This window comes from Nesoenas mayeri (genome assembly GCF_963082525.1).
Source record: "Nesoenas mayeri genome assembly, chromosome: 3".
Taxonomy (NCBI): Eukaryota; Metazoa; Chordata; class Aves; order Columbiformes; family Columbidae; genus Nesoenas; species Nesoenas mayeri.
The window spans coordinates 108,819,286-108,845,534 of NC_137544.1; the positions used below are offsets into that span (position 1 = coordinate 108,819,286).

Consider the following 26,249-nt stretch of genomic DNA (forward strand, 5'->3'; position numbering starts at 1 on the left):
GTTTGAGCTGCCTCAGAGAAGGGCAGACATCACAGCTTCCTGGCAAGCTAATAATATTTATTGATACATATATATTTTTTCTGAAATAATCGAACTTTTATCTTAATTCGGGGCATTGTAAAACGGAGCACACACATCTCTTTGTCCCCTCACTTTCAAGCTGTTCATTTCTCAGCAGAGCCAGGGTGGAGGGTGGGAGAGGTGTCTCAGCAGGGTCAAGAGCAGCGAGAACATGAACCAGCATTGTGGTCATCACATACAGCTGCTGGGGAAGAGCCACCCTTCCCCTCAGGGCTGCAAATGCTTTCCTGAGTAGGCAGGAGCACAAAGCACAGCAATGCAAGAGGAGTCACTCCCTTCTCAAACATGTGGGTGCAAAGACAGTGCAGGAGTTTACAGACGCCTTCTCCGAGCACTTCCACCCCTGCACAGCGCCCATGGGACAAGGCCCTTTGCTTTGAACACACAGTTCTTCCACCCCAAGGAGCAGCAGAGTTTTTAAAGACGGTGGGGTTCATCCTCAAGCTGGTGTAACCTGACAGATGCACCAGTTTATACCTCCTGAGGATCTGGTCCTGCCAATGCAGCCTTATTTACACTGTGTGGCTTCCTTAACTCGTATTGAGCAGAATGGGGTAAAGACATTTTTGTTCATGCAAAGATTTTGTACACTCTTGAATGTTATCTGCCACACTATGCATAACAGAGCAGACCTTTTGGAAAACAAAGCCATAGTACCCTGGAGCAATGAAACAATTTTGTGAATTGAGATAAGAAAATGTTTTGGAATTGTCTATAAAAAGTGTTAATGTCAGAGCTATTTCTTGGTCATCCTATATTTATGTCTAAAAGCACTTTAGTGATCTGGATTTTTGAATGTGGCTCTTCCTGTTTTGTCCACCATTTATTTATTACACATCCATAAATAAAATTGTGGTGTATCTTTAGTTTTCATGCTCTGCATTGCAATTTGTACCTTATGTTGGCACATCTTGTGGTAGCTGCTAGCTTTGAGCAGATCCTTTGCAGACTCATGCCTAAACTGGGCTGGAGAGCTCTGCTGAGGCAGTGTGGTTGTTCCAAGGGGGCAAAGTGAAGCCCTTGTGTCTCTCCCCAGAAATGAAGAAATGAATCCAGTGGCCTACACCTGCCAGCAGGTGATTGATTCATGCCAGCCAAAGAGCCAGACCATGGCTGATGGGTTAGAAGGTGGTCCAAACCAGAGCACTCAGCCAGTTCCTGAGTGAAGTCATAGGGAGAAAGTGGCTCCATTCTCCCATGGGTGGCTGAAAATCCTCTTCAGTACTGCTCAAGTGGGAGGTTCTTCACTGAAATGTCTTCTGCCCTGACAGCAGGAAACGTGCTCTGCCTCTCAAGTGTCTATGCAGTGCGCTCCTCCTCCTGCTGATCCTGCCGCTTTGGAAGGTACAGAGTTGGGCCCTTTGCCCCCATGTCTCTTGTGGTTAAATACAAGGAGCAGCTGCTCACTTGGGTCAGTTGAACATAAAGTGGGAGGTACATTTGCAGGTACCTTTTGCCTCCCAGGGTGGCATACACAGCAGCTGTGGGGTTCTAACTGCACAAGCACCCCCAGTGAGGCACAAGGATATTGTGGCCATCCAACTTCAAAACTCCTGTCTCCGATGGGTCCTCATCTCATGGCTGGGCTAAACTAGCCCCCACACACACTGCGACAGCTCTCCTTGGACACCTCCAGTTTAATCTACCGGCCAAAGCATAAAGGAAAATTATCAAAAAGTTCCTAATACAGCTCAGGGGGTGTGTGGCCATGTAAGGATGTTGTCACCTGTCCCTGTCTCTGCTGCTGGGCCTGGCTCCTTGCAAACAGGGAGCCACAGCCCATGCTGGGCAGCAGGAGAGAGGTGGGATGCTGGCTGGGAAAAGCAGAGCAATAGAAGTGTCATCTGCAGATTTTCTGCCTTTCCCCTCCTCCACTCAACCAGGCCTTACTGGGCTGGTGGGAACATATGCATAGCAAATACAAGCTTTGCAGCAAAAAAAAATAGTTGATGGGGGGGCATGGGGAACATGGTTCAGGAAAGGACCAGCCAGGACTTATTGCAGCAGCAATTAGGCTCACTGAGAGCCGAGATTTAGCACATTGGAGGCCTAATCCTGCCTGAGCAGCATCTGCAAACCTTTTATTTTGTCTGTGCCATGCTGGCATTGGATGCCTGCAATTTTTTTTTTTTTTTTTCACCCTGCCTGTGTGCAGATGGCCTGGCTCTTTGCCTTGTGCTGGGTGCAGCACTGCAAAAGCAAGCGTGCCTCTGCCACAACTGATATAAGGGGAAACACCACAGCCCCAGACCTATGCGGGGTGCAGATAACTGCAGCGACTGAGAATGACTCACATGGAGACACAGACAGAGATGCACACACATAGAGTTCTTGTTAGCAGTGAGAGCAGAGCCAGGCAGAGATGAGCCTAGCTGAGCTCTCTTTAATTAACAGTTCTCAGTTTATAGGTTTACAGATACAGGCCTGGACCAAGAGGTTAGACAGGATGTTTTTTCAAAAACTGTTATTCCAGACACACAGGCCCAGGCCCAACATTCACATGTCATACATAGGGGGGTGGTTTTCCAACCTGAGATATCATTCTCACTGGCCTGGGCTATCACTCCTTACGCTCATAAAAAACATACTTCTGTATACCCCGTCCAAGGCCCTTTATGTTTTGACTAATTGCTGTGATTTAATCATGTTAGTATTATTTGTCCAGATGGTCATGTTAGTATTAATCTTCCTTTATCATCCAGGTGGCTAGAACCACATGTCCTGCCATTCCCACAGACAACTCTCCTGTTAGTGCCTGATGGGCTCCCAGCTCTCACCTCACACTGTGACGGAGGAGTTCCAGGGAGGGCTGCTGGCCTGAGGCACTTTTTGTGTACCAGGAAGCAACTGGCATGCAGCAAGGCAAGCTGGGGTTCATATGTACCCCTATTGCTGTTCACAGAGTGGGAGCCCAGGGAGGTTCAAGCGAAGGGAGGTGCTGATGGATGACAGCCACTGCCCAAGGCTGAGCTCCTGGTTGCCGCCAGGAGTTGGTGGCATGATCTGGTGGGGCAATCCTGGGAGCAGGGACAGTCACTTGCCTCTTGGCTGCCTGCCCTAAGCCTAGTAGGGAAGTATTTGTTGTCTTCCATATGTCACGGTTGTTGTAGCAGCAGTAAGAGTAGGGCAGCACATTCTTCTTCTTGTGGCTTCAGATTTGATCCATCACGAGATTTGTGGTAGCCAAACACAGCCATGGGTCCTGCCAGTGCTGGTTCAGGCCAAGGCTGGTTTCAACAGAAGAAACCCTGACTTGAGGCAATGGCTGCCACTTGCTCACATTTCCACTGCTGCAGTGGGGCTGCCCATGTCAGACGCAGCAGCCATCTCAGTGATTACACCAGTGCCTGGCTGGCATGATCTTCCCTCTGTGAAGGGCCCTGTGGGTCCCTCAGCCACAAAGGCTGGGTTTGCTCAGGCAGAAGATCCCCTTGATGAGGCTTGGTAAAGAGCAGTTGGTACCATCAAAGCCACTCTTCATCAGCCAGAGCTGCCGCAGGCTCACTTCAGTTCATCTGGGCTGCCAGTTGCTCTGTCACACCAGATGTTTACATAGTGCCATATATAAAGCGCTAGCCAGGGACTTAAGCAATCTGCTAAACCAATCATAGAAGAGAAAAGGAAAGAGAATAAAATTAGATTATTTTGGCATGTCTCTCAACTTTTACAGGACTGAAGGCTGACTGTCAGGCATGCCTGTCTGAGGGTTGCAAGGAGGTGGTGCTGCTGTCTCAGTGATGGGTCCAAAGCAGGCCAGAATGGAGAAGGCCGCAAAGCTGCATTTGCAGAAGCAACTTCGCGGTGCCATTTCTGTACAGCTTAGTAATACTCATTCCTAATGGGCATTTTGTCTCAGCTGCTCCTCCCAAGCCACTGGTTTGATATTCAGACTGGGAGGTTAAGAAGGGACACAAACGTTTTCCAAGTGCGCCCTCGTGTGGACCCGGCTGATGGGACACAGAGTGCAGCCCAAGAACAGAAAAAGCTGGCTGGAGTGCTAGAGGCAGCCATAGAATTGTTTTGGTTGGAAGACACCCTCAGGATCATTGAGTCCAACCATAACATAATCTAACTCTAGCATTAAACCATATCGCTAAGAACCTCATCTAAATGCCTTTTAAACACCTCCAGGGATGGTGACTCCACCACTTCCCTGCGCAGCCTGTTCCAACACCTGACAATCCTTTCCAGGAAGAAATTTTTCTTAATATCCAATCTAAACCTCCCCTGGTGCAACTTGAGGCCACTTCCTCTTGTCCTATCACTTGCTACTTGGGAGAAGAGACCAACACTCTCCATGCTACAGCCTCATTTCAGGTAGCTGCAGACAGCAACAAGGTCTCCCCTCAGCCTCCTTTTCTCCAGACTAAATTCCTTCTCCTCAGGCCAACACACCCCAGTCCACCTGGGGCAACAGGCAGGGGTGTTTGGGTGCAGAATTAAAGAATTCTTTGGGAGTTTGTTTTTAATTACTCACTTCCTGGAGCATGAACAGGCACTTGGTACAACAAGCAGTCCCTTCCCCAGAGCAAGGTAGGTTCTGGCAGTGGGCACAGGTGCTGATCAGACTTTCCCTAGACTGCTCCTCTCCAAGGTTAGGTCAGCACTAACACCAATACAAGCACATCCTTACGAACCAAGTGCACATATTCAGCCCACAAAATCTCAGCAGGCTGGCACTGCTGCGGGCAACCTGTTCTGCTCTGGGTGCATGCCCTTTCCATCTTATTCTTCACTCTGCTGGTGTGAGGCTCCAGAAGGGCAGGGCAGCAAAGACCTCGGAAGAGAAGCTGCTAAATTAATGTATACTGTGATTAAGTGATAAAAGACGTAGCCATCATTAGCCAATTGACATGAGATAAATGCTTTCTGACCACCTGCAAAACGAGGGGATATTTTTCAAATTTTAGATCCTTCTGCATGACAAGAGGGAGACAGAAGATTAAGTGATATATTGTTTAGAAACAGAGTGCTTAGTTTATATTTAACGAATAATTAATAGATGTATTGTAAGTAAGAAACGAAACAATTATAACTAACATAATCAATTATGTATTAGTATAGATGTATGTCAAAATTTTCAAAAATTGTAATGCATATTTAATAATTATGTGAATATAAGCAACGCAAGAGCATCCAGTCGCTGGAGCACTTACGTAGGATGATCCCCCAAGCTCCCCACCACTGATAAAATAAAGAATGCTGCTTAACAGTATAATTGACTCTGCTGTTAAGTTTATTTCTCTGTTTCATCTCACCCACCATTTTGGCCCCGCCTTCCGCGGTCTCTGGTTGCTGCCCCGCTGAAGCCCGAGGAGGACGGGGCCGATGCCACCGCTCTGCTCTGCGCCCAGGTCTCGGCAGCTGGGCCAGGGAGCGAGGCCTGACGGAGTCCCGGCCCTGAGGCTAGGTGCCACTGCAGCGGGGACCGGGGCTGCTCGGGATGAGGCCGCCGCCAGCGCCGCCAGCGCCGCCAGCGCCGCCGGCGCCGCCAGCGCCGCCGGCGCCGCCAGCGCCGCCAGCGCCGCCCGCGGCGAGACCGAGCCGGGGCGCTGCCGAAGGAAAGCAGCCGCTCGGCGCCCACTCTATGGTCCCTGGCCCCACGGGACCGCTCTGCACTGCCACTCTATGGCCTTGGCTGAGCGTGAGGAGGCACAGAGGGCTGCCCCGCGCCTGCGCACCGCGGCCTCTAGAGCCGCTCGACTGAGGTGGCCGGGAGTCCGTATGGCGGTGGCCGTGCTACGGCCGCTTGAGGCCCTGCCGGCGGAGCTGGCGCCAGCCACCGCGCTGCTGCTGGCGCCGCCACCGCTATGTGCGGCGCTCCGCGGGCGGGGCGGCGGGCTGGTGCTAGCGGTGCGGCCGGCGGGGCGCGGCGGGGCGCAGGCCGTGCTGCTGAGCGCCGTGGCACTGGAGGCGGGCGGGCGGCGGGGCGCGGAGCTGTGGCTGCGCGGGCCTTTGCTGCGGCGGCTGGGGCTGGCAGCCGGCCGGCGGGTGGCTGTGTGGCCGGTGCGCCGCCCGCCGGCGCTGGCCTGGGTGCTGCTGGGGGCGGCGGGGCGGCCGGGGCAGCCGGCGGCCGGTGCGGTGCTGGTACGGCGCGGGGAGGCGCTGCCGGGGCCGAGCCCGGGGCCGGTGGTGCTGGAAGCGCGGCCGGCGCTCCAAGGGTTGCTGGGCAATGGCACGCACACCGCCCTCGCTCCCCCCCCGCGGCCCCGCGAGCCCGCGGCCGGCGGCGCCCCCTGCCGGCGCCCCTCCGCGCCGCCCGTCGTTTCTCGCTTTGCCCTGGACAGGCCCGGCGGGGAGGTCGCGGCGGTGCCGCTGCTCCGAGTGGCCGTCGCCGGCGGGGCGGGCGGCGGCGGGGCGGAGGTGTGGGTGAGCCGACGCGGGCTACTGGCGCTGGGGCTCTTCCAGGGGGAGTGGGTGAGGGTGGGCGCCGAGGGGGCGGCTCGCGAGCACCTGGCGGCGCTGTTGGCACGGCCGCCGCCTTGGGAGTACCCGCGGGCCGCTCGCCACGGCGCGGCAGACGGCGCCGTTCTGCTGGCCCCCGCCCTGGCCTTCAACCTGGGCTGCGACCCCGCCGCCGCCGCACACCTGCGCCTGCGGGTGAGCCGGGGCCGGGCACCGCTGGGGGACGCGGAGGCCTCTGGACCAGGGGAGTGAAAGCCCTGGGGTCTCACGGTGCGCCTTTTCCCCTCCACAGAGGTACGAACGGTCCGGCGCCGCGGAGGGGAAAAGCAGCCGGTCGGTGCTGTCCGTGCCCCCCTTCGCCAAAGAGCTGAGCCTGGAGATTGTCTGCTCGCCGGCCTACAGCGCCCGCGGAGGCTATGACCGTGTTCTCTACAGGCATTTTGAAACGCCCCGGTGAGCTCTGCGGGGCGGACAGCACCTTTCTTTTCATGGGATGTATTCGTCAGATGCTCCCTCGCTGTCTGTTGCACCCAGATCAGATACACACTGATGATGTGCATAATCAATACCTTAGTGCAGACACCAAACAGTTGTAAAGTATCCACTTGTACTGTCTTCTCCTTACCAGCGAAGCACACCTGCACACGTCACCTCTTATCCTGTCCTTTGGCAATAATCTTCAAGTCCTCTTCCTTGTTCACTTACCATCCAGTGCTGAGGGCTCCCAAGTGCTGCCTGCAAACTTCCATTTTGGGGCGTGTTGATACCCAAGTTTTCAGCTTTGAGTGAAACTGAGCAATCGGTCAGGAAACCAGATGTGTTGCCACCTTATGACCACCTGCCCACAAGCCGTTTTAATTTCCCTATGAATGCTTTCTGTTCTCAGCTGTTCCAGGGATTGGAGGCTATTTTGTCTGGAAGAAATGCTCTTTAATGGCATTTATCTTCTATACCATTCCCAGATGGTTCCCCTTAGTAGTCTGGATGCACCTTCTCACATCTAGTCCATGCCAAATCTATTTGTAGTTTTATTTACAGGAAAGGAGTGAGTCAGTGTGAACAGCTACATTCTTTTCCATAAAAATACATGTGTTATGGAGTTGGGGGAACACATGACCAGAATGATATACTCTCTTTCAGTGCTGAAACTCCCTGTTGCTTGTTTTTTTGTTGTCATTTTTTGTTTTGTTTTGGTGGGTTTTTTTGTTTGTTTGTTGTTGATTTTTTTTTTTTTTTTTTTTTTTTTGTAGGCTTGTCCAGGAGGGAGACATCCTCTGTGTTCCCACATTTGGATATGCTGAGTTTTTAGATGTAAATGCAGACAAATTTGTAAGGTAAGTGGCAACAAATTATGGCTCTATTGCATGGATACTGCAGGAGAAAATATACTTTTCCACCATTGACTCTCTTGAAACAAAACAGCTGATTCCATTCTGATCTGTCCCTGGAGTTAAGAGTTTATCTGGCTCTTATTTTAAGGGGAAGAGGGAAATATTTTTTTTTATTATGGAGGGCTGCAGCTAAGAGGGAGGACTCCCTTAGCTCCCTAAAACAGTCATGGAGGGAAGAAAGGAAAAAGAGAGAAACTAATGGGGGAAAGAATGAAGAGGAGGAAGGGGTAGCATGAGGACAGCGAGTGCCACATAAGGAAAAGCAAAGTGACAGTTGGGCTTGTCAATGTGTGACAAAGTGTGAATTTAAGCCCTTACATTTCATGTTAGAATAAGTTTCTCCTTGGCCACCAATTCTGCCTTCCTTGTTTTTGATCATATGGTTTTGAAACAGTTCTGTGCTAAATGAAAGTCACCTTTGTGTGAGAGCAGAGGTGTTTCGAGTGGGATTTGGCTGGTTTTAATATAAATGCTTCAGCTCTGTCACTGAGGGAACTGCCACAGGTAACCAAGGCATGCAGTGCGAAGAATTGCCTTGAGTCATTCATGCAGGATGTACCAGCGACATGTTGTAACACTGCTCAGCTCTACTATGTATTTTAAAATTTAACAGTTATATAACACTGCTACAATGAGTATTTTCTAGGCTGTTTCTTGGAGAGAGGCAGGAGGCACAAGTCTTTCATTTGTGGACTTATATTTTAGCCATGTGGCAAGCCAGAGAAGACAGCAGAATTAATGGGACCTAAAGAGCTTGGAACTGTGCCAGTAGGAACAAGTGTTTTTCCTGTGAGGTGTCCAGAGCAGGATGCTTGTAAGGCTCTCATGGTATTTGGGTGAGTCCTAGTCTGCAGCCTAGGGGATTGTAAGGTTTTATACACTGTAGGTTAATCTCTGCAGAGTTATAGAGAAGGAAATGATGCCAGAAGAGAGAGTGTCTTGAGTTCTTATATAAGATTAGTACAGCCATACTTGTGGACTGAAGCCACCAGTAGAAGCTGTAACTGTTGACAGTCCTTTTGGTCTGTCTGGCCAGACAGCACAGCGAGGTCCATAAAGGATCTATGTGGGTCCTGGCAGAGGGCAAGAGTATCTTTGCTTACTTGTGCCTTCCAGCTGTCTTCTTGTTGACAACTGTGTTGTTCCTGACTTCAATATCTTGATCCAGGAATTTAGACTGCTTATTTTTTCCCTTAGGTGGCCAGAGCTTTACTTCAAAGTCAGGAAGATTTTAGGCATGGTGGAAGGCAAGCAGTCTGAGGGTTACCTGGTGGACACCCAGAACACTTCTCTCTATCTGGTAAGATGTCAGTGGAGAGCAGGGAGGGTGCACAGGAGAGCTGAGGTTCCACTATGGATGATAAAGGTGCCTGTAGAGGCTCGTGTCTCCTGCTATTGAAAAATGGCATTTCAGGACAGACTTTGTCACTTGGTACCTGTCTTTTCTGCAGTGGTGTTCTACAGAGTGCTATTTTCCCTTCCTTACAGGTGGGTTCAACCAACAGTGCTGTCCCATTTGCCCCAGCCTATAACCATCATGAGTTCTGGAGCAGTTTGTCTCCTGCTGGACTTTCTGATACTGTCAAGCAGCTCTGTGATGCTCTTCAGCCTCACCTCAACAGTCAGTGAGTTAAAATTCCTTCTAACAAGCCCTGGGAGAGCTGGGACCCTGCTCCCTGGTCACTGGTAGAACTATGTCTGTGTTACAGGGCAAGTGCACTGAGTGGGCCCGGCAGCGTTCTCCTCTCAGGGCCAAGCGGCAGTGGGAAACTGATGGCTGTCAGAGCTGTGTGTAGCTGCCTCAGCCTCCACCTCTTCAAGGTAATTCCTCCATGGTCACCTGATTGGTGGATTTATAATATACAGAGGATTACAGAAATGTTCTTTAAGTTAGCCCTACCAATGCCCCTGCTGCAACCCAGAAGCTGTCCCCACCTGCACATGCAGACAAAAGGAGTTTGTGTACGCTGAACTTAGTAGCTCACTCTGGCACAGATTATGACTGCTGGTGGGCAGAACCTCAGAGTAACCATTCGGATCAGCCTAAAGGTGTGTGTCTGAGACTGGCCAGACACAGGCACTCAGGAGGAGAGCATAAGCATGAAGAGATGTTTCCTCTGGCATGTACCCTCCAGTGTTCTGGAATCAGTAATTTAGAGGTCTCTTGGCCTGGGAGGGGGTGCATTTATACCTTTATTTACCCATGTTTGCCATTACTGCTGTCAGTATGAGGTAGCAATATTTTACAGATACTGCAATACACAGTTGTATTTTAGCAGACTACTTCCTGTCATTTGGTAGGGCACTGAGTTGACGCTATACCCCAGAGGGTGACAGTAACTAAAATATACTGAGAAAAACTGGAGAGGTGATGAGAGCAGGAATTGCAGTGGCATTGGGTGTTTTCAATTGTCCCCACATATGCTGGGAAGAAGGCATGTTGGAAAGGGAGACAGAGATGGTGATGAGTCTTCTCTAGCTGGGTAGGAAGCTGAGGAAAAAAATGCAGCCCTTGGTTTGATACCAGCATGTGTGCCAGATCTGGTTCTAAATCTTGTAGCCTGTAGAAGAGCTGCTGTGTAACTGTGTTCACATGAACCACTCACCCCCTGCCAAGAGTAAAAAAAGCCCCAAATCTTCCATAGCAGTGTTTGGCTTTTGAAAGGGGAACAACGTCAAAATTGGATAGGAAGATAAGAAGTGTTACTTCTGTGTGGAAGTGGATGAGGGGTCACTGTGCCACAATACGAGGCTACTGCATAGATCATATTGAGATGGACTTGAAAAAAAATAAGTGGAAGACAAAACAGATGAACAGCAGGGAAAAGGGCAGTCACTGAAAATGAGGCATCATTCAAGTGGCACGAACCTGTAGCAGGTTAGAGTGAAGGACAGAGTTAGCACAGGCTGGGATGACTTCACTACTTGTCAAGTAACCCCTGTTTCTGTCTAGCACCAGAGGTTCTAGGCACCAAGGCAGTCTTCACTGACTTGTTAAAAATACTGTTTTCCTTCTGCACACCTCTTTTGTTCATTTTGACAGTCTGGGTGTATCCCGCAAATACTTTAACCTCCTTGATTCTCTAGAGTTATGTTTGCAAAAGCGTGGGGATTTGAAGTCACATTGTGACTTTTCAAGGAGAGTTTCTGAAACTCTGAAAGAATTTGGAAAAAGAAAGTTAGAAAGAAGAGAGATGGATGATTCCTTTTTTGTGGAAGGGAAACATAGTCTTGCTCCTTTTTTTGTGAGTATTTTTAGCATAAACTCAGAAAAAAAGCTAAGCGTTTTGGATATTTGGGCTTTCTTCTTCTGCTTAGAAGTTGGGTCTTGTTCAGTTAACATTAGTCTCTTTAACTTTTCTTATCTACCCAAGTAAAGGCATAACAGTGGGTCAGTGGGGGAGGTGGATACGACCTTGGCCAGCTGCTGTACAGCTCATCTTCTGGACATGACCTTAGTGGTGCTGAGCTCTTGTGCAGATGTGCCATAGCTCTTGGGATCCAGTACAAGACTGCAGAGACTTCCCAGTACCTTCAGATCCATAGGATGTTTGGGAGCACTGTGGCACTGCCATGGCCTGGCAGGTGGTTTTTAGTGTGATATGCAAAACTATAGCTCTGTTTTTGGCCTTGTGTACTGCTTTTAAAGACTAACACTCTTGTTGTTGAAGCCAGAGGTATTTCCTATCGTATTCTTCTATCCCAGCTTTTACAGTCTCACCTCCTTTTCTCACTGCAGTGTTTATATTACCATTTTAACTTCTCTTCCTCTGACTGTTCTGCCTGCTCTCCTACCAGGATACAGTAATTCTTCCACACTGTAATTTTCACCACTGAATGATCTACATTTTTTTGTCCTTTCTCTCTGCCCTTCTACCCTTGCATACAGATACTGCTGCCATTTGGCTGTGCCTGCCATGGCCCTAATTTCTGTTTTTGTCTATAGCACATGGAGCACGGGAATTATTTTGCTCCGTATCCTCATCCTTACCCCTTACATCAGCTCCTGCCGCTGTGGTGTTCTTCCTGATCCAAGCTTTCTGAGGATGAGGCCCAGGAAACTCCAGAAATGGTTTGGCTCTCCCTGAGCAACCTCACAGCACCAGGAAGCAGCACTGCCTCTTTCCAGCAGTGTTCAAGCTGCTGTTCAAAGGTTCACCAGTCACCTCTCTCTCTTTGGATGACTTCATCAAGTGTTTGCTTTATAAACAGTGTCTGGGCTTCTTGCCACCTCTAACTTCTTTCTTCTCTTTTTTTTTTTTTTTTTCCTTTCCTTCTGGCTTCCTCTCACACTTGGAGTTTGCTTGGCACTGGGTTGACCAGTCTCCTGAGCCTCCCTCTGCACTGTTCCTCCAAGGCACTTTGTTCTCCCCATCTTGGCCTCTTCCACAGCCTTCCCATCCCTTCCAGCTTAGGCTGTTGAGCCGTGACATCCACTGTATTGACTTCTCTGGTCCTGTGGCCTCACCTCTTTCAGACAAGAATCTCCTGCCCCCCTCACCTCCTGCAGAAAAGCAACAAGCAGCCATTTTTCCATGCCAGAGAGTCCTGAATATGTCTATTTGTAATATGTCCTGAATGTGTCTATGTTATGTCTCTGGGAAACATTCACTTAGATCTCATTTCAACTATGAATTGCCTGTGGAAAGCTTTGTGCAAAGTGAACATTGTCCTGGGTTCCCCAGGATGCTGCAGCTGCTGCAACCTTTGTGTCATGTGGTCTGTTTTGCAGGTTGACTGTGTTAGCTTGTGCAGTGACACTGGTGGAGCCACAGAGGAGAAAGTACAGATGGCCTTCATCCAGTCTCAGCAGTATCATCCCTGTGTGCTCGTGCTGAAAGACATTGAGGTGCTTGGCAGAGACTGGGACAGGCTGGGAGAGGACGCCAGAGTCATTGCTACTCTGAGACAGCTGCTCCTGGACAGAGACCCAGTGCTGAGGTATGGACCCTGCACCTTTGCTGTGGGCATCTGAGGTGATTGTTTGCTTCTGCCATTCCTAGGGCAGCAGTCACTGTTATATCAAGGTGACTGCTAACATGCCCTGTTTTATTTTTAATCTGGTGGAATCTCTCCTTGACTTGTTTTGTTTACTTCAGAAGGCTCTTGTTCTTCCAGCTTAGTGTCAGAGGGAAATGGGAGGGTGGTTTCTGAGTTATTCAGATGAGCAAACCTGGCGTGTTGGCTGTGAGGCATGCAAAGGCTCACAAGGACCCCAGAAGGGAGCTGGACCCCAGGAGAATCCCGAAGCTGGTGACAAGTACCAGGGCACAGGGAGGGAGATATCAAGTGAAGAAATAAGATGTCATTTGAAGGGCCTTGGCTCGTAGACAGAGCTCACAAAGCAGTTCAAGGGTGAGCTAGAGAAGAGTGGCTGCAGGACACCTTGGCCAATATGTGTGCATTTCTCAGAGGAAAGGCCATAGAGCTGAGGCCATGCGCTGCCCCTTTTTATCAACAGCCACCCTGCTCTGGTGATCGGCACAACCTGCAAGCCCCAGGATGTTCCCACAGATGTGCAAACTGCTTTCCTTCACGAGGTTAACATCGGAGTCCCTTCAGAAGAGCAGAGGAGGTCAATGCTGAGTATGCTGACTGTCGGTCTGCCACTGGGCAAAGAAGTGAGCCTATCCAAGCTGGCCCGCAAGACTGCGGTGAGTGAAAACACAGCTGCAGGTAGAGATTGAGCAGGCTGGGAGTGCCAAGCCAACCTCTCCTACCTGACCATGGAGAAAGGGAGTAATTCTCACAGCTCAATCAACTTCTTCAGTGGTTAACATCAGCTTTAACTGCAGATCACTCACCTTTCTAGTGCTTAAGTACTGCACAGGTTTTGCAGAGCTGTTGGCTGATGCTCAGCTCTGCTAGAGGACAAAGTTGATAGAAAAAACAAAAAAAGGTAAAGGCTTTAACCAGGTCACAGAAGCTCGAAGAACAGCTCTGTAAGGAATTGTTCCCCATATTCCTTTTATGGCCTAGCTGGAGCTATGGTCAGGGACTAAATTTACAGTGTTTTTTCCATATTCACAGGGGTTTGTGCTGGGAGATTTCTGTGCCTTGTTGTCCCACAGCAGCCGGGCTGCTTGTACCCGCATTCAGACCATGAGGTAGTGCTGGTGGGGGAGGGCAGGGGCTGCAGCCAGCCTGATAATGCCAGGAGCAGGGCAGAGCCTGAGTCCTTCCCTTCTCTTTCCTCGCCAGTTTTCCAGGTGGACTGAGCGAGGAAGCGGAGAGAGATTTTTGCACTGCTGGGTTCCCAGTGCTTGAGGAGGATTTTAGTTTTGCATTGGACCAGCTGCACAACACCCATTCACAAGCAGTGGGAGCCCCGAAGGTAGGACACTGGGGAAGAGGAGAGGGAATTGGTTCTCTAAAGTTATATGGCTCAAGACAGCTGTCGCAGATCTCAGTTGGTGCTGTGCTCTTGAATGTCACTTCCTCCTGTGTCCTTCCACTTATTCCCCCAGCCTTGGTTGGGAAGCAGTCCCACTGTGGGATTTCCCCCATGAGTGCTTTTCACCCTCTTGGCTTTGAATTCAGTCAGGGAAGCCCTTGCTGCTCTAATTGGAGATGACTCAGTGGATGAGTGCCAGAGGAGTGCCAGCTGCGTAGCTCAGCCTTTCAAGAGACAAAGGCAACTACAGGCTGGCTGCATGTCTGAGATCTCTCCAGCCACCTGGTGTATGGGAACAGAGGGGCACAAGCTGGTGAGAAATTTTCCCCACATGTGTGAGGAGCCTTATACTTGATCCATGGCCTTGGATACTGCTCGAGCTGGCACAGGCTTTTCTGACAGCCAGGCAGTTTGAAGAGCTGTGTTTTTTTCAGGGAAAGGGACATGGGGTGTCAGAAAAAACAGCAGAGCCAGCATCTCAGGAGGGACTTGATCTGCCTGTGGCAGCTCAGCACCCAGGGAAGCAGAATCTGGAGTGACTGTTTTTGCTGGGTAATGCGTTAGGACCAAATGAAGTGATCAGAGCCTCTTCTTCACTCCCTTGAGTACGAATGACTGAGCTTAGCACAGGATGAGAAACATTGACCTTGGAGCAATTATTCTGGTGCCTTCCCCAGCCACCCACTTGCAGTCCTGCTCTAGCAGGGTTATACCCTGCTGGTGTCATCATCCAGGAGCTACTCTGGCACCTCATTCATAAATTTACTAGAGACTGAAATGAGCTCTGATTTGAGGTGTGTATGCCACATTTACTATAAGACAACAACTATAGAGCATGCTTGGCAGCAAGCTGTGTGTATGAGAGCTAATTTTGTTTGTATTTTACAGTCCTTTATCAATTTCTTAGTAGTTGGCTGTTCAGAAAGCCTATTAGCAGACCTGGGTACTCTCAACATACAAAACTTTCAATTCCCTCCCTGTTTGCATTCTCTGGTTAGCCACACGTGGTTTTTTTGCAGTTACAGCTTGAGCCTCCTAGAGAGAACTGATTTTAAACCTCCAGTTTCTAAGCAGTGTCTGCAACACATCCTAGACTTAACAATGAAAACAACCCTGAAAACAACCTTGCTGCACTTTTCCAGCTCCCGTGCTGTTGTCTGTAGAGTTTTTTCTAGGGAGGCAATATAAGCAAGAGTGCAGGGGAGATGGTAACTCTTCCATTCATGGACACTGAAGGAGGAGAGTCTTTTGCTTTAAAAGATAATTTTTTTTTAATGGAAATCCATGTCTTCTCTGACCTGATTTTCCTGGTGGACTTGCTGGACAGCTGGAAAAATATCATGAGATAACATCATCTCAAGTAGCAAAGCCAAATTGCCCGAGGGGGAAAGAATTTCGCTCTGTCCTATTTTTAAACTCCCCGTTTTGCTGGCACCTGTTCCCCATGCAGCCAGTAGTGGCAGGGAAGTGTTTTGGGGCTTTGGTGTCTGGTCATTCCCGGGAGGGCAGCTCTTACTCCCAGGAGGATCTGTCATGCAGACACTGGCATTGCTGCTATTTCTAAAGCTGTGAGCAGAGCAGCAGCATCCTCCAAGATTGTTTTGCTCAGCAGAAAATAACAAAAATGGCATGGTTCACCCCTCTCAAGTTTGCTGTCTTCTCTTCATAATGATCCCTTGCATATTTGCAGTTGTCCCCATCCCTGTCTATTTCTTGAAAGCATCCATGGACTTTGTTCTTGTATCTCCTCTTTCAAAAGCAGATGGTTTTCTGTGAAGTGTCCTCCAGGATGTCTCTCTCTCACATTCTGCTTCATCCGACAGAGTTTCCCAGTAACCCAGGTTTTGTCAGTCTGATGTGAAGCTTTTGCATGGTCTCACTGCCATGGGAGACAAGGTGCCCTGAACACAAGTAGCTCATAATTGCTAGGAATGTGTTTCTCTTTTTTTCATTTTTCTCCCCTTCTCCCACCGCCCCCCGCCTTTTTTTCTTTCTTTTTTTTTTTCTTTTTTCCCTTTTAAAAAATTTTTTACCTTACCTCATGTTTCCCAAGGGCTTTTTGCAGCAGGGCTCTCTCCCCACAAAGCTGCAGGCAACCCTGGCAGATCCTTTCCTCAGGGTATTTTTGCTGACAGGTGATATAATGTGCAATGGTGGAATGGAGATGAGGTGGCATGCTGTGAGTGCAGCTTGCCTGGGGACATGTGCAGTTGGTTTTCCCAACTGCAAAGCTCAAGAAAGGAGAAATGTGGATGCCGGGGGATCCCTAAGCAGGGATGGCTGGTCTGATTTCCTCCATAGCCAGACACAGGTGATGGCACAAGGGGCTGGTCATCACTGAAGCAAGAGCTGGCCAGGCCTGCTTGGGGCTCAGGAACAAGTGCTGACAGGGACTCTCCCTCTCTTGGTAGATCCCCTCTGTGTCCTGGCAGGATGTTGGTGGGCTCCAAGAGGTGAAGAAGGATATTATGGACACTATCCAGTTGCCCCTGGAGCACCCAGAGCTGCTCTCACTGGGTCTGTGCCGCTCTGGTCTGCTGCTGTACGGGCCTCCAGGGACAGGAAAGACCTTTCTGGCAAAAGCTGTGGCAACCACATGCGCCATGACATTCCTTAGGTGAGGAATACGGGGTCATGCAGTGGGACTGACCTTCCCCTGGTAGTGGATAGCCATGCTCTAACTGGCTTCTTCTTCCCCCTGCCCCACAGCGTCAAAGGGCCAGAGCTCATCAACATGTATGTTGGGCAAAGCGAGGAGAATGTGCGTAATGGTGAGCAGATGCATCCTGCTGCTGTGTGGGGAAAGATGGGGCTTTTCTGTGGTGCTGGAGGGAAGGAGGGAGTGCTTAAACCCTTCTTCCCAACTCTGATCCACAGCTGCCAGCAGGGACATGAACCCAACTCTCCTATGCCCAGTCTATTCCCTGCCTTGCTGCAGCTTCCCCTTGTGCTCTCTCTGGTCTTGTCACAGTTCTCTCTGGTGTTCCTGATGGGACAGCAGCCCTTCAGAGACACAGATGAGCCTCGGGACCCATTGTGCTGGATGCTGCCTGTCCCTGTTCCCACTGAGGCCCTCAGGCATGAGCAGTTAATGGTAGTGAGGCAGCCGGCAGCTGGTTTCCATCCTGAGCTCTTCCCTGCTGGTGATATAGCAGGTCCTGTTGCTGTTGACTGCTCCTCTGGGTCTTTCTCATCTGTTGTGTTGTCTCCTCCCAGTCTTCGCCAAAGCCAGAGCAGCTGTTCCGTGTATTATCTTCTTTGATGAACTGGATTCCCTGGCCCCCAGTCGTGGGCGGAGTGGAGATTCAGGGGGCATCATGGACAGGTGAGTGAGCACCACGTGTCCTTGGGAGAGCAGCATACGTGCTTCAGCTGGGGGGATGCCCGCATTGCCCTGTGAGGCAGAGTCCACATCCCAACTCCTTCTTTACTTTTTCTCTCCCTGCTCTCTTCAGCATTTTTCCATGGCTTGTCTCCTCTCTCTGGACATCAGTACTGCTGTTTGCATTGCCACAGATAGCCAATTGCTCAAGCTTGTTGTGCAAACATTTGGTTAAGACATGACAACTGCTCCCTTTGGCCTCTCCATGATCATCTGTCACACCCCTGCCCTGCTCTCTTCCTGTTAGCTGCTGTTTCTTTGCCATGGGAAACCTGTCACCTGCCTCTGGTGGAAGTATCTACAGATTGGAGATACCCCAAACCAGGATTATTTAGAATCATAGAATCATGGAGTAGTTTGGGTTGGAATGGACTTCCAAAGCTCATCTAGTCCAAGGCTCTGTCATGAGCAGGGACATCTTCAACCAGATCAGGTTGCTCAGAGCCCCCTCCAGCCTGGCCTTGAATGTTTCTACCACCTCTCTGGGCAACCTGTGCCAGTGTTTCACCACCCACACTGTAAAAGGTTTCTTCCTTATGTCTAGCCTGAATCTCCCCTCCTTTAGTTTAAAATCGTTACCCCTTGTTGTATCACAACAGGCCCTACTAAAAAGCCTCTCCCCATCTTTCTTACAGGCTCTTTTCAAGTACTGAAAGGCCACAATAACGTTTCCCCAGAGCCTTCTCTTGTCCAGGCTGAACAACCCCAACTCTCTCAGCCTGTCCTCACAGCAGAGCTGTTCCCACCCTCTGATTAGTTTTGTGGCCTCCTCTGGCCCCTCTCCAACAGGTCCATGTCTTTCCTGTACTGAAGGCTCCAGAGCTGGACACAGGACTCCAGGTGGGGTCTCACCAGAGCGGAACAGAGGGGCAGAATCACCTCCCTTGACTTGCTGGCCATGTTCCTTTTGATGCAGCCCAAGATACGATTTGCCTTCTGGGCTGTAAGTTCCAAGTGCACATTTCCCCCAGACCTCTTCTGCTAAACTGATAGTGACAATCCAGTCTTCCTCTCCATCTGTGAGGGGTTCTGTAGAGTCTTCCATTGACACCATATGCCCCCAGCATACATTTTCACACACACAAACCAGCAGCTCTGGAAGGGGCTGGGTTTGGTACTTGTTGGTCACTTCAGGTGATTCCAGAACCCAGTCAGGGCTCTTCAGGGAAGAGAAATATGAGCTGAAGTCCAAGACACGGATCTCCTTGTGGCTTTGCTTATTCCTCTTTTCATGGGTGACTTGCCAAGGCCTAGTTGTGAGCGTCCTGTCTTGCTTCTTGCAGAGTTGTCTCACAGCTTTTGGCTGAGCTTGATGGCCTTCATTCCACCAGGGAGGTATTTGTCATTGGAGCTACAAACAGGCCTGACCTCCTGGACCCAGCTCTGCTTCGTCCGGGCAGGTATGTTGTGTCCTACCCTGCCTTGCTCCAGGGTAGTTTCCTGGAGCTCCTCAGTCACTGATGACCCGGACTGTGTCCCCACCATGTTCCCTCCACAGAGACTTTTCCTGAAGCCCTCTGGCTTGTGAGGGAGATAGGAAGCCAAGAGGAGGCCAGTGCTTATGGCCACTGCTTCTTATCCCCCATTGCTCTGGTTGTTGCCCCAGCAGCAGAGCAGGGCAATAAGGGACCTGCCTTGGCACCAAACTGGTGGGAGGAGTTGGACCCCCAGGGCCTGTTCTGCAGAGCTGGACCCCAGCCTATCCTCTCGCCTGGGCCTTGCTTATCCTGGGGCAGGACTTTGTATCTGCTGCTGTTGGTCCTCACATGGTTCCTGTAAGCCCGTTTCTCCAGCCTACCCCAGTCCCTCTGAGGAGCAGCAGCCCTGGTCTCCAGCACATTGACTGTTTGAAGCTTTGTATCACCCACAAACTTGGCAGCAAAAGGAGCTGCCCCAGGGCCGCCCTTCAGTCTATGGTACACAGAGCTGAGCACCACTGCTAAGTTTGTCTTGGCCTGTTCTCAACTGAGGTTGTGGAGTCTCCTTCTCTGGAGACACTCAAGACCCACCTGGACACATTCCTATGCAATCTGCTCTGGGTGAACCTGCTTCAGCAGGTGGATTGGACTAGATGATATCCAGAGGTCACTTCCCACCCTAACCATTCTGTGATTCTCTCTGCTGACAGGTTTGACAAGCTGGTCTATGTGGGTATAAACGAAGACCGAGAGTCGCAGCTGCAGGTGCTGGGTGCCATCACCAGGAGGTGAGTGACCCTGTGCTCTTGCAGCAGCCTTTCACCACCCTTCAGTGGGTTGCAGCCTTCCTGGGCTTGATGCATAGTGTGCTCCAGCTTGGCTTCATGTCTCAGCCCTGGGGAGCACCTGAGTCACTGACCCACAGTCAGCAGGTTGGGGAAGAGGATGGGGCAGCTTCCAGAAGCAGAACTGGGGCTCGTTTTCTGACAAGATAGGAGCGGCTCACCTGTCTGTCCAGGTGGAGGGGTTGGTCGAGTTTTCCAGTCACTGTGCCCACATGCTCTCCTTGAGGAGCTCAGCCAGATCTTAACAGTGTGGTGAAACTGCAGTGCACCAATATGGCAGGAGGCTCCCACTTCCTTCCTGCAGGAGCTCCCCTAGTGTATCTCCTGCTGTTTGCAGGTCCATTTGCCTCACTGCCTCTCCTGTGATGCCACAGGGTTGTTTAGCCTGTGTTCTGTGTGTCTTTCTGAGCACTGGTTGTGTGGGATCACCAAGCAGCAGGGTTTGGCTGTTTCCTCAGCTGCTCTGACCTCCTGAGGGAGGGAGAAAAGCGAGCCCTGCAATTCACATGCAGAGGTACCACCCACCACCGCTGGATGAGCAGCTGTGAATCTGCCTATGCAGGGACTTTCTGTCATGGATAGCTGTGATTGCTGCTGCCTTTGATAAGGTAGCAGGCTGGCTGTGAGTATCTTTTCATTCCATGTGCCTTGGCAGTCATGTTCTCCAGCACCATGCTGCTGTTTGTGCTGAATCATGCAATAGTTTGGGTTAGAAAGGACCATCAAAGGTCATCTAGTCCAACCCCCCCCAGCTCAGGTTCAAAGCCCCATCCAGCTTGAGGGAGGCTCACTGTCTGCAGCATGGCTCTGATGAGATGGTTTGGTGTTACAGTGGTTTGTATTGTCTGTAATTAAACATGTTATTAACCAGCCTGGGCTGTAGGCTGTTCCCAGGCATGTGGAACACATAATTTCTCTGAGAACTTGAAGTTGCCTTTGATCCTTCTTAGCAGAAGAACACCTTGCTGTGGGGATGTTTTGAAGAGAAGTGACTGCGTTGAAATAAATTCAAACGAACCAACCCCTTTGATTTTTTTTTTCTCTCTTGGCAGGTTTAAACTGGATCCTTCCGTGAATCTCACCACCATCCTAGAAAAATGCCCAGCTCAGCTAACAGGAGCAGACATCTACGCCCTGTGCTCAGATGCCATGATGTGCGCTGTCAAACGCAAAGTAGAATGGATTGAGGAAGGTAGGAGCCCAGCCCCTACTTGTCTCATGTGTTAGGGCAGCCCAGAACAGGGGCAGGAAGGAGAATTACCACTGTGGGTAACTAACTGAACTTTGTGAAAGAAGCCTCAGTGGCTTTGGGAGCATGTCAGCCTGGATAAGAGAAAGCTCCAGGGAAACGTTATTGTGGCCTTTCAGTACTTCAAAGGGCCTACAAGAAAGATAGGGACAGGCTTTTTAGCAGGGCCTGTTGTGGTAGGACAAGGGGTAATGGTTTTAAACTAAAGGAGGGGAGGTTCAGGCTAGACACAAGGAAGAATTTTTTTCCAGTGAGGGTGGTGAAACAGTGGCACAGGTTGCCCAGAGAGGTGGTAGATGCCCCATCCCTGGAAACATTCAAGGCCAGGCTGGACGGGGCTCTGAGCAACCTGATCTAGTTGAAGATGTCTCTGCTCATTGCAGGGGAATGGACTAGATGACTTTTGAAGGTCCTTTCTGACCCAAACTATTCTATTAATATGATTCCGTGTCTGACTGCTGGGTTACTGGCAGGCTGGCAGGTTCTGCAGATGTGATCATCTTCACCTCCAATGCGTGGCCTCAGGGGGAAGGAGAGAGACAGGTTTTTCTTCCAGTCGCAGGTTTCTGGAGAGGGGGCTGTTGGATCTCGCCAGCCATTCCTGCACTTGGCTCTCAGCCTTTTCCTGCGTTCTCTCCTGCAGGGGTGGATACCGAGAGCTCTGTGCTGATCTTGACCATGGAAGATTTCCTGCAGGCTGCTGCCAGGTTGCAGCCGTCAGTCTCTGAGGTGGAGCTGGCCAAGTACAGACTCATCCAGCAGAAGTTTGCTGCCTGCTAATGGTCAGCAGAGCTGGGAATGGAGGAGTGATGGGGAGGATGTGTTAGGGGTGCAGGAGACCAAGTACAAATGGCACTCACCTGCTCTTCTCTGATGTCTTCTGGGCCCCATTCTTTTGACCTTGGATGAAGAAGTGGCTGTGCAGTTTATTGAGCCAAAGCCTGGTGGAAGCTTAGCCAAGTTGATGGTGGCTTCTGTAATGGTCCACATCTTGGAAAGCCCTTTCTGGCTACTGGGAGCATCCTGGGATGACTTCCCCACAGGGAGGAAGCAGAGTCTCATGATTGGGGGCAATGTAGAAGTGTCTCCATGCGTGACAGAACACTGGTGGAGGAGCAAGACCCAAACTGCACCCAGTTTGGAAAAAAAGAGGTGAGCTCGAGGCAGTTGCTTGTTGAGGTGGTCAGGCCCCAGTAAGGGGTATTGGCCAGAGGGCAGCAGGATATAGCTGCTGCACCTGGCCTTAGCTTGACATGGTCTTTCTGAATAAATACAGGTTTTTGGCACTAGGTATTCACTTCCTGGCCTCCATTCTTTGCTTGCTGATGGTGTCTGTGTGTTTGGGAAGGTTCCCGTAAGCCCCTGCACATGCTGGGTATTGCAAAGAATCCAGCGTCCTGCAGATAGATGGGGGAGCACACCTGTGAAGAGCACTAGGGCCACCCTTGTCCAGCAAAAGTTGCCAGAATGGCTGGAGCCCATGGCAGATGAGGAAAGGCCAATCGAGTGGGGTTTGCTCAGTTGGGAGCTGAGCTGCCTCTGTAAAGGGACCCCAGTTCTTCCTGGAGGCATTGGGTGACAGGACAAGAAGCAATGCAGACAAGGGGCAGCAAAGGACATTCCCATCAGATACTGGAAAGACCTGTCACAGGGAGAGGGAGTGCTTCAGGCTCAGAAATACTCAACTCTTGGCTGAAGCAGCCCAGAGCTGCCATCTGGGCCAACTACGCGTTGGGCCAGACCCCCTGAAGTCCTGTCTCACCTCCCTTTGCAGCCTCACAGCAGCTGCCAGCACAGTCACATCTGACCCGATTCCCAGCCTTTGCCAAGGATGACAAATCTACTACTGAGCCATGTGTGGCAGCCAGCTGGCGAGCAGCTGCCTCTGCCCAGTCCCTGCAGCTGCTGGTGTGGCTTATGGGCAGTCTGTGTGTGCCCTAGCCTGTCAGGTCAGTGCTTTGCCCTGCTGCTGCCTGCACCACAGCTACTGGCAGCTGCATCCCTGAGTCAACTGTGGCTGTCGTGGACAGCTTCAGCAGCTGCAGGCATTGGAAGCATGAAACCCTACCTGATGTGTGTTTCCAGCCCTGCTCTTCCAGCTGCAGCTGGTCCCCCACCTCTTCCCCAGAGCAGGCAAGGAGGAAGCTGCAGCAAAAGTACTGAGGAGGGATGTGTGGAGTCTCCCCACCCTGGGAGCCCCGCCAGGGGTGCTGACGGGTGTCAAGGTGTCAGCACCTGTTGGGTGGGTGGTGTGCAAGGGAGAACACTGTTTGCAGTACACTCCTGTGAGTGGTGCTGCAGGGCGCTCAGCAGGGATGTGCAATCACCCAGCAGCCAGCCCCCCTTCGCCTCTGCTTCAAGTAGAGTCCCAAGCCCCACACCACAGGAATGACTGGCACCTGCAGCTAGGGGCTTGGAGGTGAAACTGTGCCTGCACACATCCCATGCTCCCCCCAGGCTGGGCACTGCCTTCCCTGGGAGTCCTGAGGTGGCTGCAGCCATCCCCCTCACCCTATTCCCTGCCCAGACATGGACACACGGACCACAGGCTCCAGTAACTCTCACGAGTGCTCTTCATTAAGGGGAGAGGGCTTCCAGGCACCTCCCAGCAATGTCCCCAGCTCCCTGCTTGTCCCCAGAGCTGCTTGTAGCTCTCAGCCACCACAGTCCCATCTCCACAGCCCCCTCAGGCTGTCTTCTTCACAACGTGGATGAAGTAACAGGGAACATGGGCTTGCCCTGGGATGTAGGGCTGGAAGTCACCCAGGACGCTATGCTGGCACTTCCCCTGGAAGGCACATTTTAGCAGGGCTGTGAAGGCCTCCAACCGGTGCGGGTAGTACGAGAGCCGAAATGTGCTGCAAGAAGGCAACAATGGTGAGGCAGGGGAACAGCAGGGTACAGTGCCAGGCACCCCACCCCATGCTGTGAGCCACCCCTGTGGCCCCTCTCACCTCAGCTCTGGGGCTGCGCCTACTTCAGTAGGGGGGACCTGCACCGTGTAGTCCAGGGTCACCATGTGTGCCTTGTTGTTTACCAGCAGCACTGAGGTGGTGATGTCCTTGGTTAAGTCGCTCTGGAGACCACAAGAGGATGTCTGTGTCCTGAGGAGATGGGGTGGGCCCCAGCCTGGGCACAGCCCTGCTCCATCTGGCCTCGCTTGTGGCCGGGGGTTGGGGCAAAGGGGTGTGAGATGTTGCTGGGTCTGCCAGCCACCCACCTTATAGTAGATGTTCTTGCCAGGCGGTGCACAGCCTGTGGCCAGAATGTGATCATAGTTCCGGTGGTCAATGACCAGGACACCCCCGGGCCGCACCATGCTGGCGATATTCCTCAGGGCCAGCTTGTGGTCACTCTGGTCCCCTGGGCAGGAAACCATGGTGTCTCCGGGCACTGGCTGTACCACATGGCACAGCCAATGAGGCCCCATCTCACCCATACACACAACTGCCCCCACCACCTTCAACCCCAGTCTCAGCTTGGTGAACCCACAGCCCCACCCATTATATGAGCTCAGGCATGTTCTCAGCCTTACTGAGGCACAGTATGCCACATGAGGAACCCACCAACCCACCTGAAGCGCAAGTCTGGGTGTGTCTCCAGCTTTGCCAGAGATATGACATAGATGCACACAGCTCCATCACCCCATAACCTAATGGCCCCACTCATGCCACGAACTAGGGCATGTTCTCAGGCTCCCTGGAGACATGCCATGACACAGCAACTCCACTGGGAGTAATCCACTGCCCTACTTATGTCATGAGTTAGGGCACATTCTCAGCCTGCTGGAAGACTGTCTACACAGGTATCCACATCCCCTTCACATCCCCCCCCCCCCCCAACTCACCTTTGAAGTCAGGCAGGTGTGCAAAGGAGTTGCCCAGGCAGATGACTGCATCAAACCCGTCCCCTGGCTTCTCCAGGTCCTTTTCCAAGGTGAGCCAGTTGGCCTCCTCGATGACTGTAGCACAGGGGAGTGGATCAGGGCAGGGACACCCTAACAGCCTCCACTGCACGTAGGACCCCACCCCAGCATCACCCAGCCCTAACTTGGCCTCTGCAGGTGGTGGATCCAGCCTGGGGCCAGCAGGCAAGTGAGGGCCATGGCTTAGGCTTGCCGAGCAGCTGCTACCAGCAACTCCCTCCCTGTCCTTGCAGCACGGCTGCCTGGCCAGTGACACCCATGCCAGGGGCCTGAGCACAGCATGGTGTCGGGGACAGGACAACCGGGGCGGGGGGGGCTCCGGGAGGGGTTCAGGGCAGAGGTCCCCAGTGCCGAGGGCTGGCATCTACGTCCCTCCCAGCCCCCACAACCCCCGCACCCCATCGGTCGAAGGGCTCCTCCTTGCGCCGCTCCCAGCGCTCCTTCAGCGCATACTTTAGCATCTTGTCGCTGGCATCGACGCTGGTCACCTGGAAGCCTTCCTCAAGCAGCATGATGGAGTCCACCCTGGGGAAACAGCTGTCAGCGGAGCCGAGGGCAGGCGAGGGGCCCGTAGTGCTTGTGGCGGGGAAGGGGGTGCCAGGGACGGCGAAGGGTAGTAGGGCTCAGGTTAGCCCCGGCGTGGGGAGAACCTGGGAGGCGGGCGGGCGCGGGGCGCAGTGCCTCACCCGGTGCCGCAGGCCACGTCGAGGACAGAGCGGCAGCGGTGCTGGCGGAGCAGCGCCAGGAGCCAGCTGCGGTACTCGGCCGTGCGGCCGCGCGTGTCCCCAATGTACAGCTGCCACACGCGGGCCGCTCGCCCATCCGCGTACTGGTCCGGCAACCCCTCCGCCGCCACCCCCAGCGACCGCGTCCGATAGACGCTGTCCACCATCCCGCCGACGCGACCCCGACCCCACTGCGCTGCGCCGCGCCCCCGACCCCTGACTCCAAGCCCCGCCCCCGCCAGCCACCCCACCAATCCGCGCCTCCTCCGCCCCCTGAAGACCCACCAATCTCCGCTTCCACAGCCCCCTCCTTCCACGCCCCTACGTGGCGGCGCGGGGGGGGGGGGGGAGGTGCAAAAGGGGCGGGGCCTGCCCGCCCGCGCGCCCGCCGCGCCCCAGGCCGCTGGAAGAGCATTCGCTTCCCTGGTGGGCCG

At 52.1% G+C, this 26,249-nt stretch overlaps 2 protein-coding genes across 2 annotated transcripts; one reads left to right on the forward strand and one right to left on the reverse strand.

Moving 5' to 3' along the window:
• Positions 1 to 5,805: 5,805 nt before the first annotated feature.
• PEX6 (peroxisomal biogenesis factor 6) lies at positions 5,806 to 22,354 on the forward strand (the record flags this gene model as incomplete). Its single annotated transcript, XM_080340847.1, has 17 exons — positions 5,806 to 6,681; positions 6,779 to 6,939; positions 7,737 to 7,820; positions 9,075 to 9,177; positions 9,366 to 9,502; positions 9,587 to 9,698; positions 12,610 to 12,818; positions 13,339 to 13,531; positions 13,908 to 13,984; positions 14,079 to 14,211; positions 16,683 to 16,888; positions 16,981 to 17,042; positions 17,488 to 17,596; positions 18,937 to 19,053; positions 19,782 to 19,859; positions 20,969 to 21,108; positions 21,809 to 22,354. The coding sequence occupies 17 exons, from the start codon at positions 5,806 to 5,808 to the stop codon at positions 21,943 to 21,945; spliced, it is 2,934 nt and encodes a 977-aa protein (XP_080196973.1). The 3' UTR covers positions 21,946 to 22,354.
• Positions 22,355 to 23,851: 1,497 nt separating this feature from the next.
• Positions 23,852 to 25,982, reverse strand: GNMT (glycine N-methyltransferase; the record flags this gene model as incomplete). The annotated part of the gene is made up of 6 exons (XM_080342915.1): positions 23,852 to 24,023; positions 24,120 to 24,241; positions 24,386 to 24,528; positions 25,013 to 25,126; positions 25,488 to 25,615; positions 25,777 to 25,982. The coding sequence occupies 6 exons, from the start codon at positions 25,980 to 25,982 to the stop codon at positions 23,852 to 23,854; spliced, it is 885 nt and encodes a 294-aa protein (XP_080199041.1).
• Between the last annotated feature and the right edge of the window lie 267 nt (positions 25,983 to 26,249).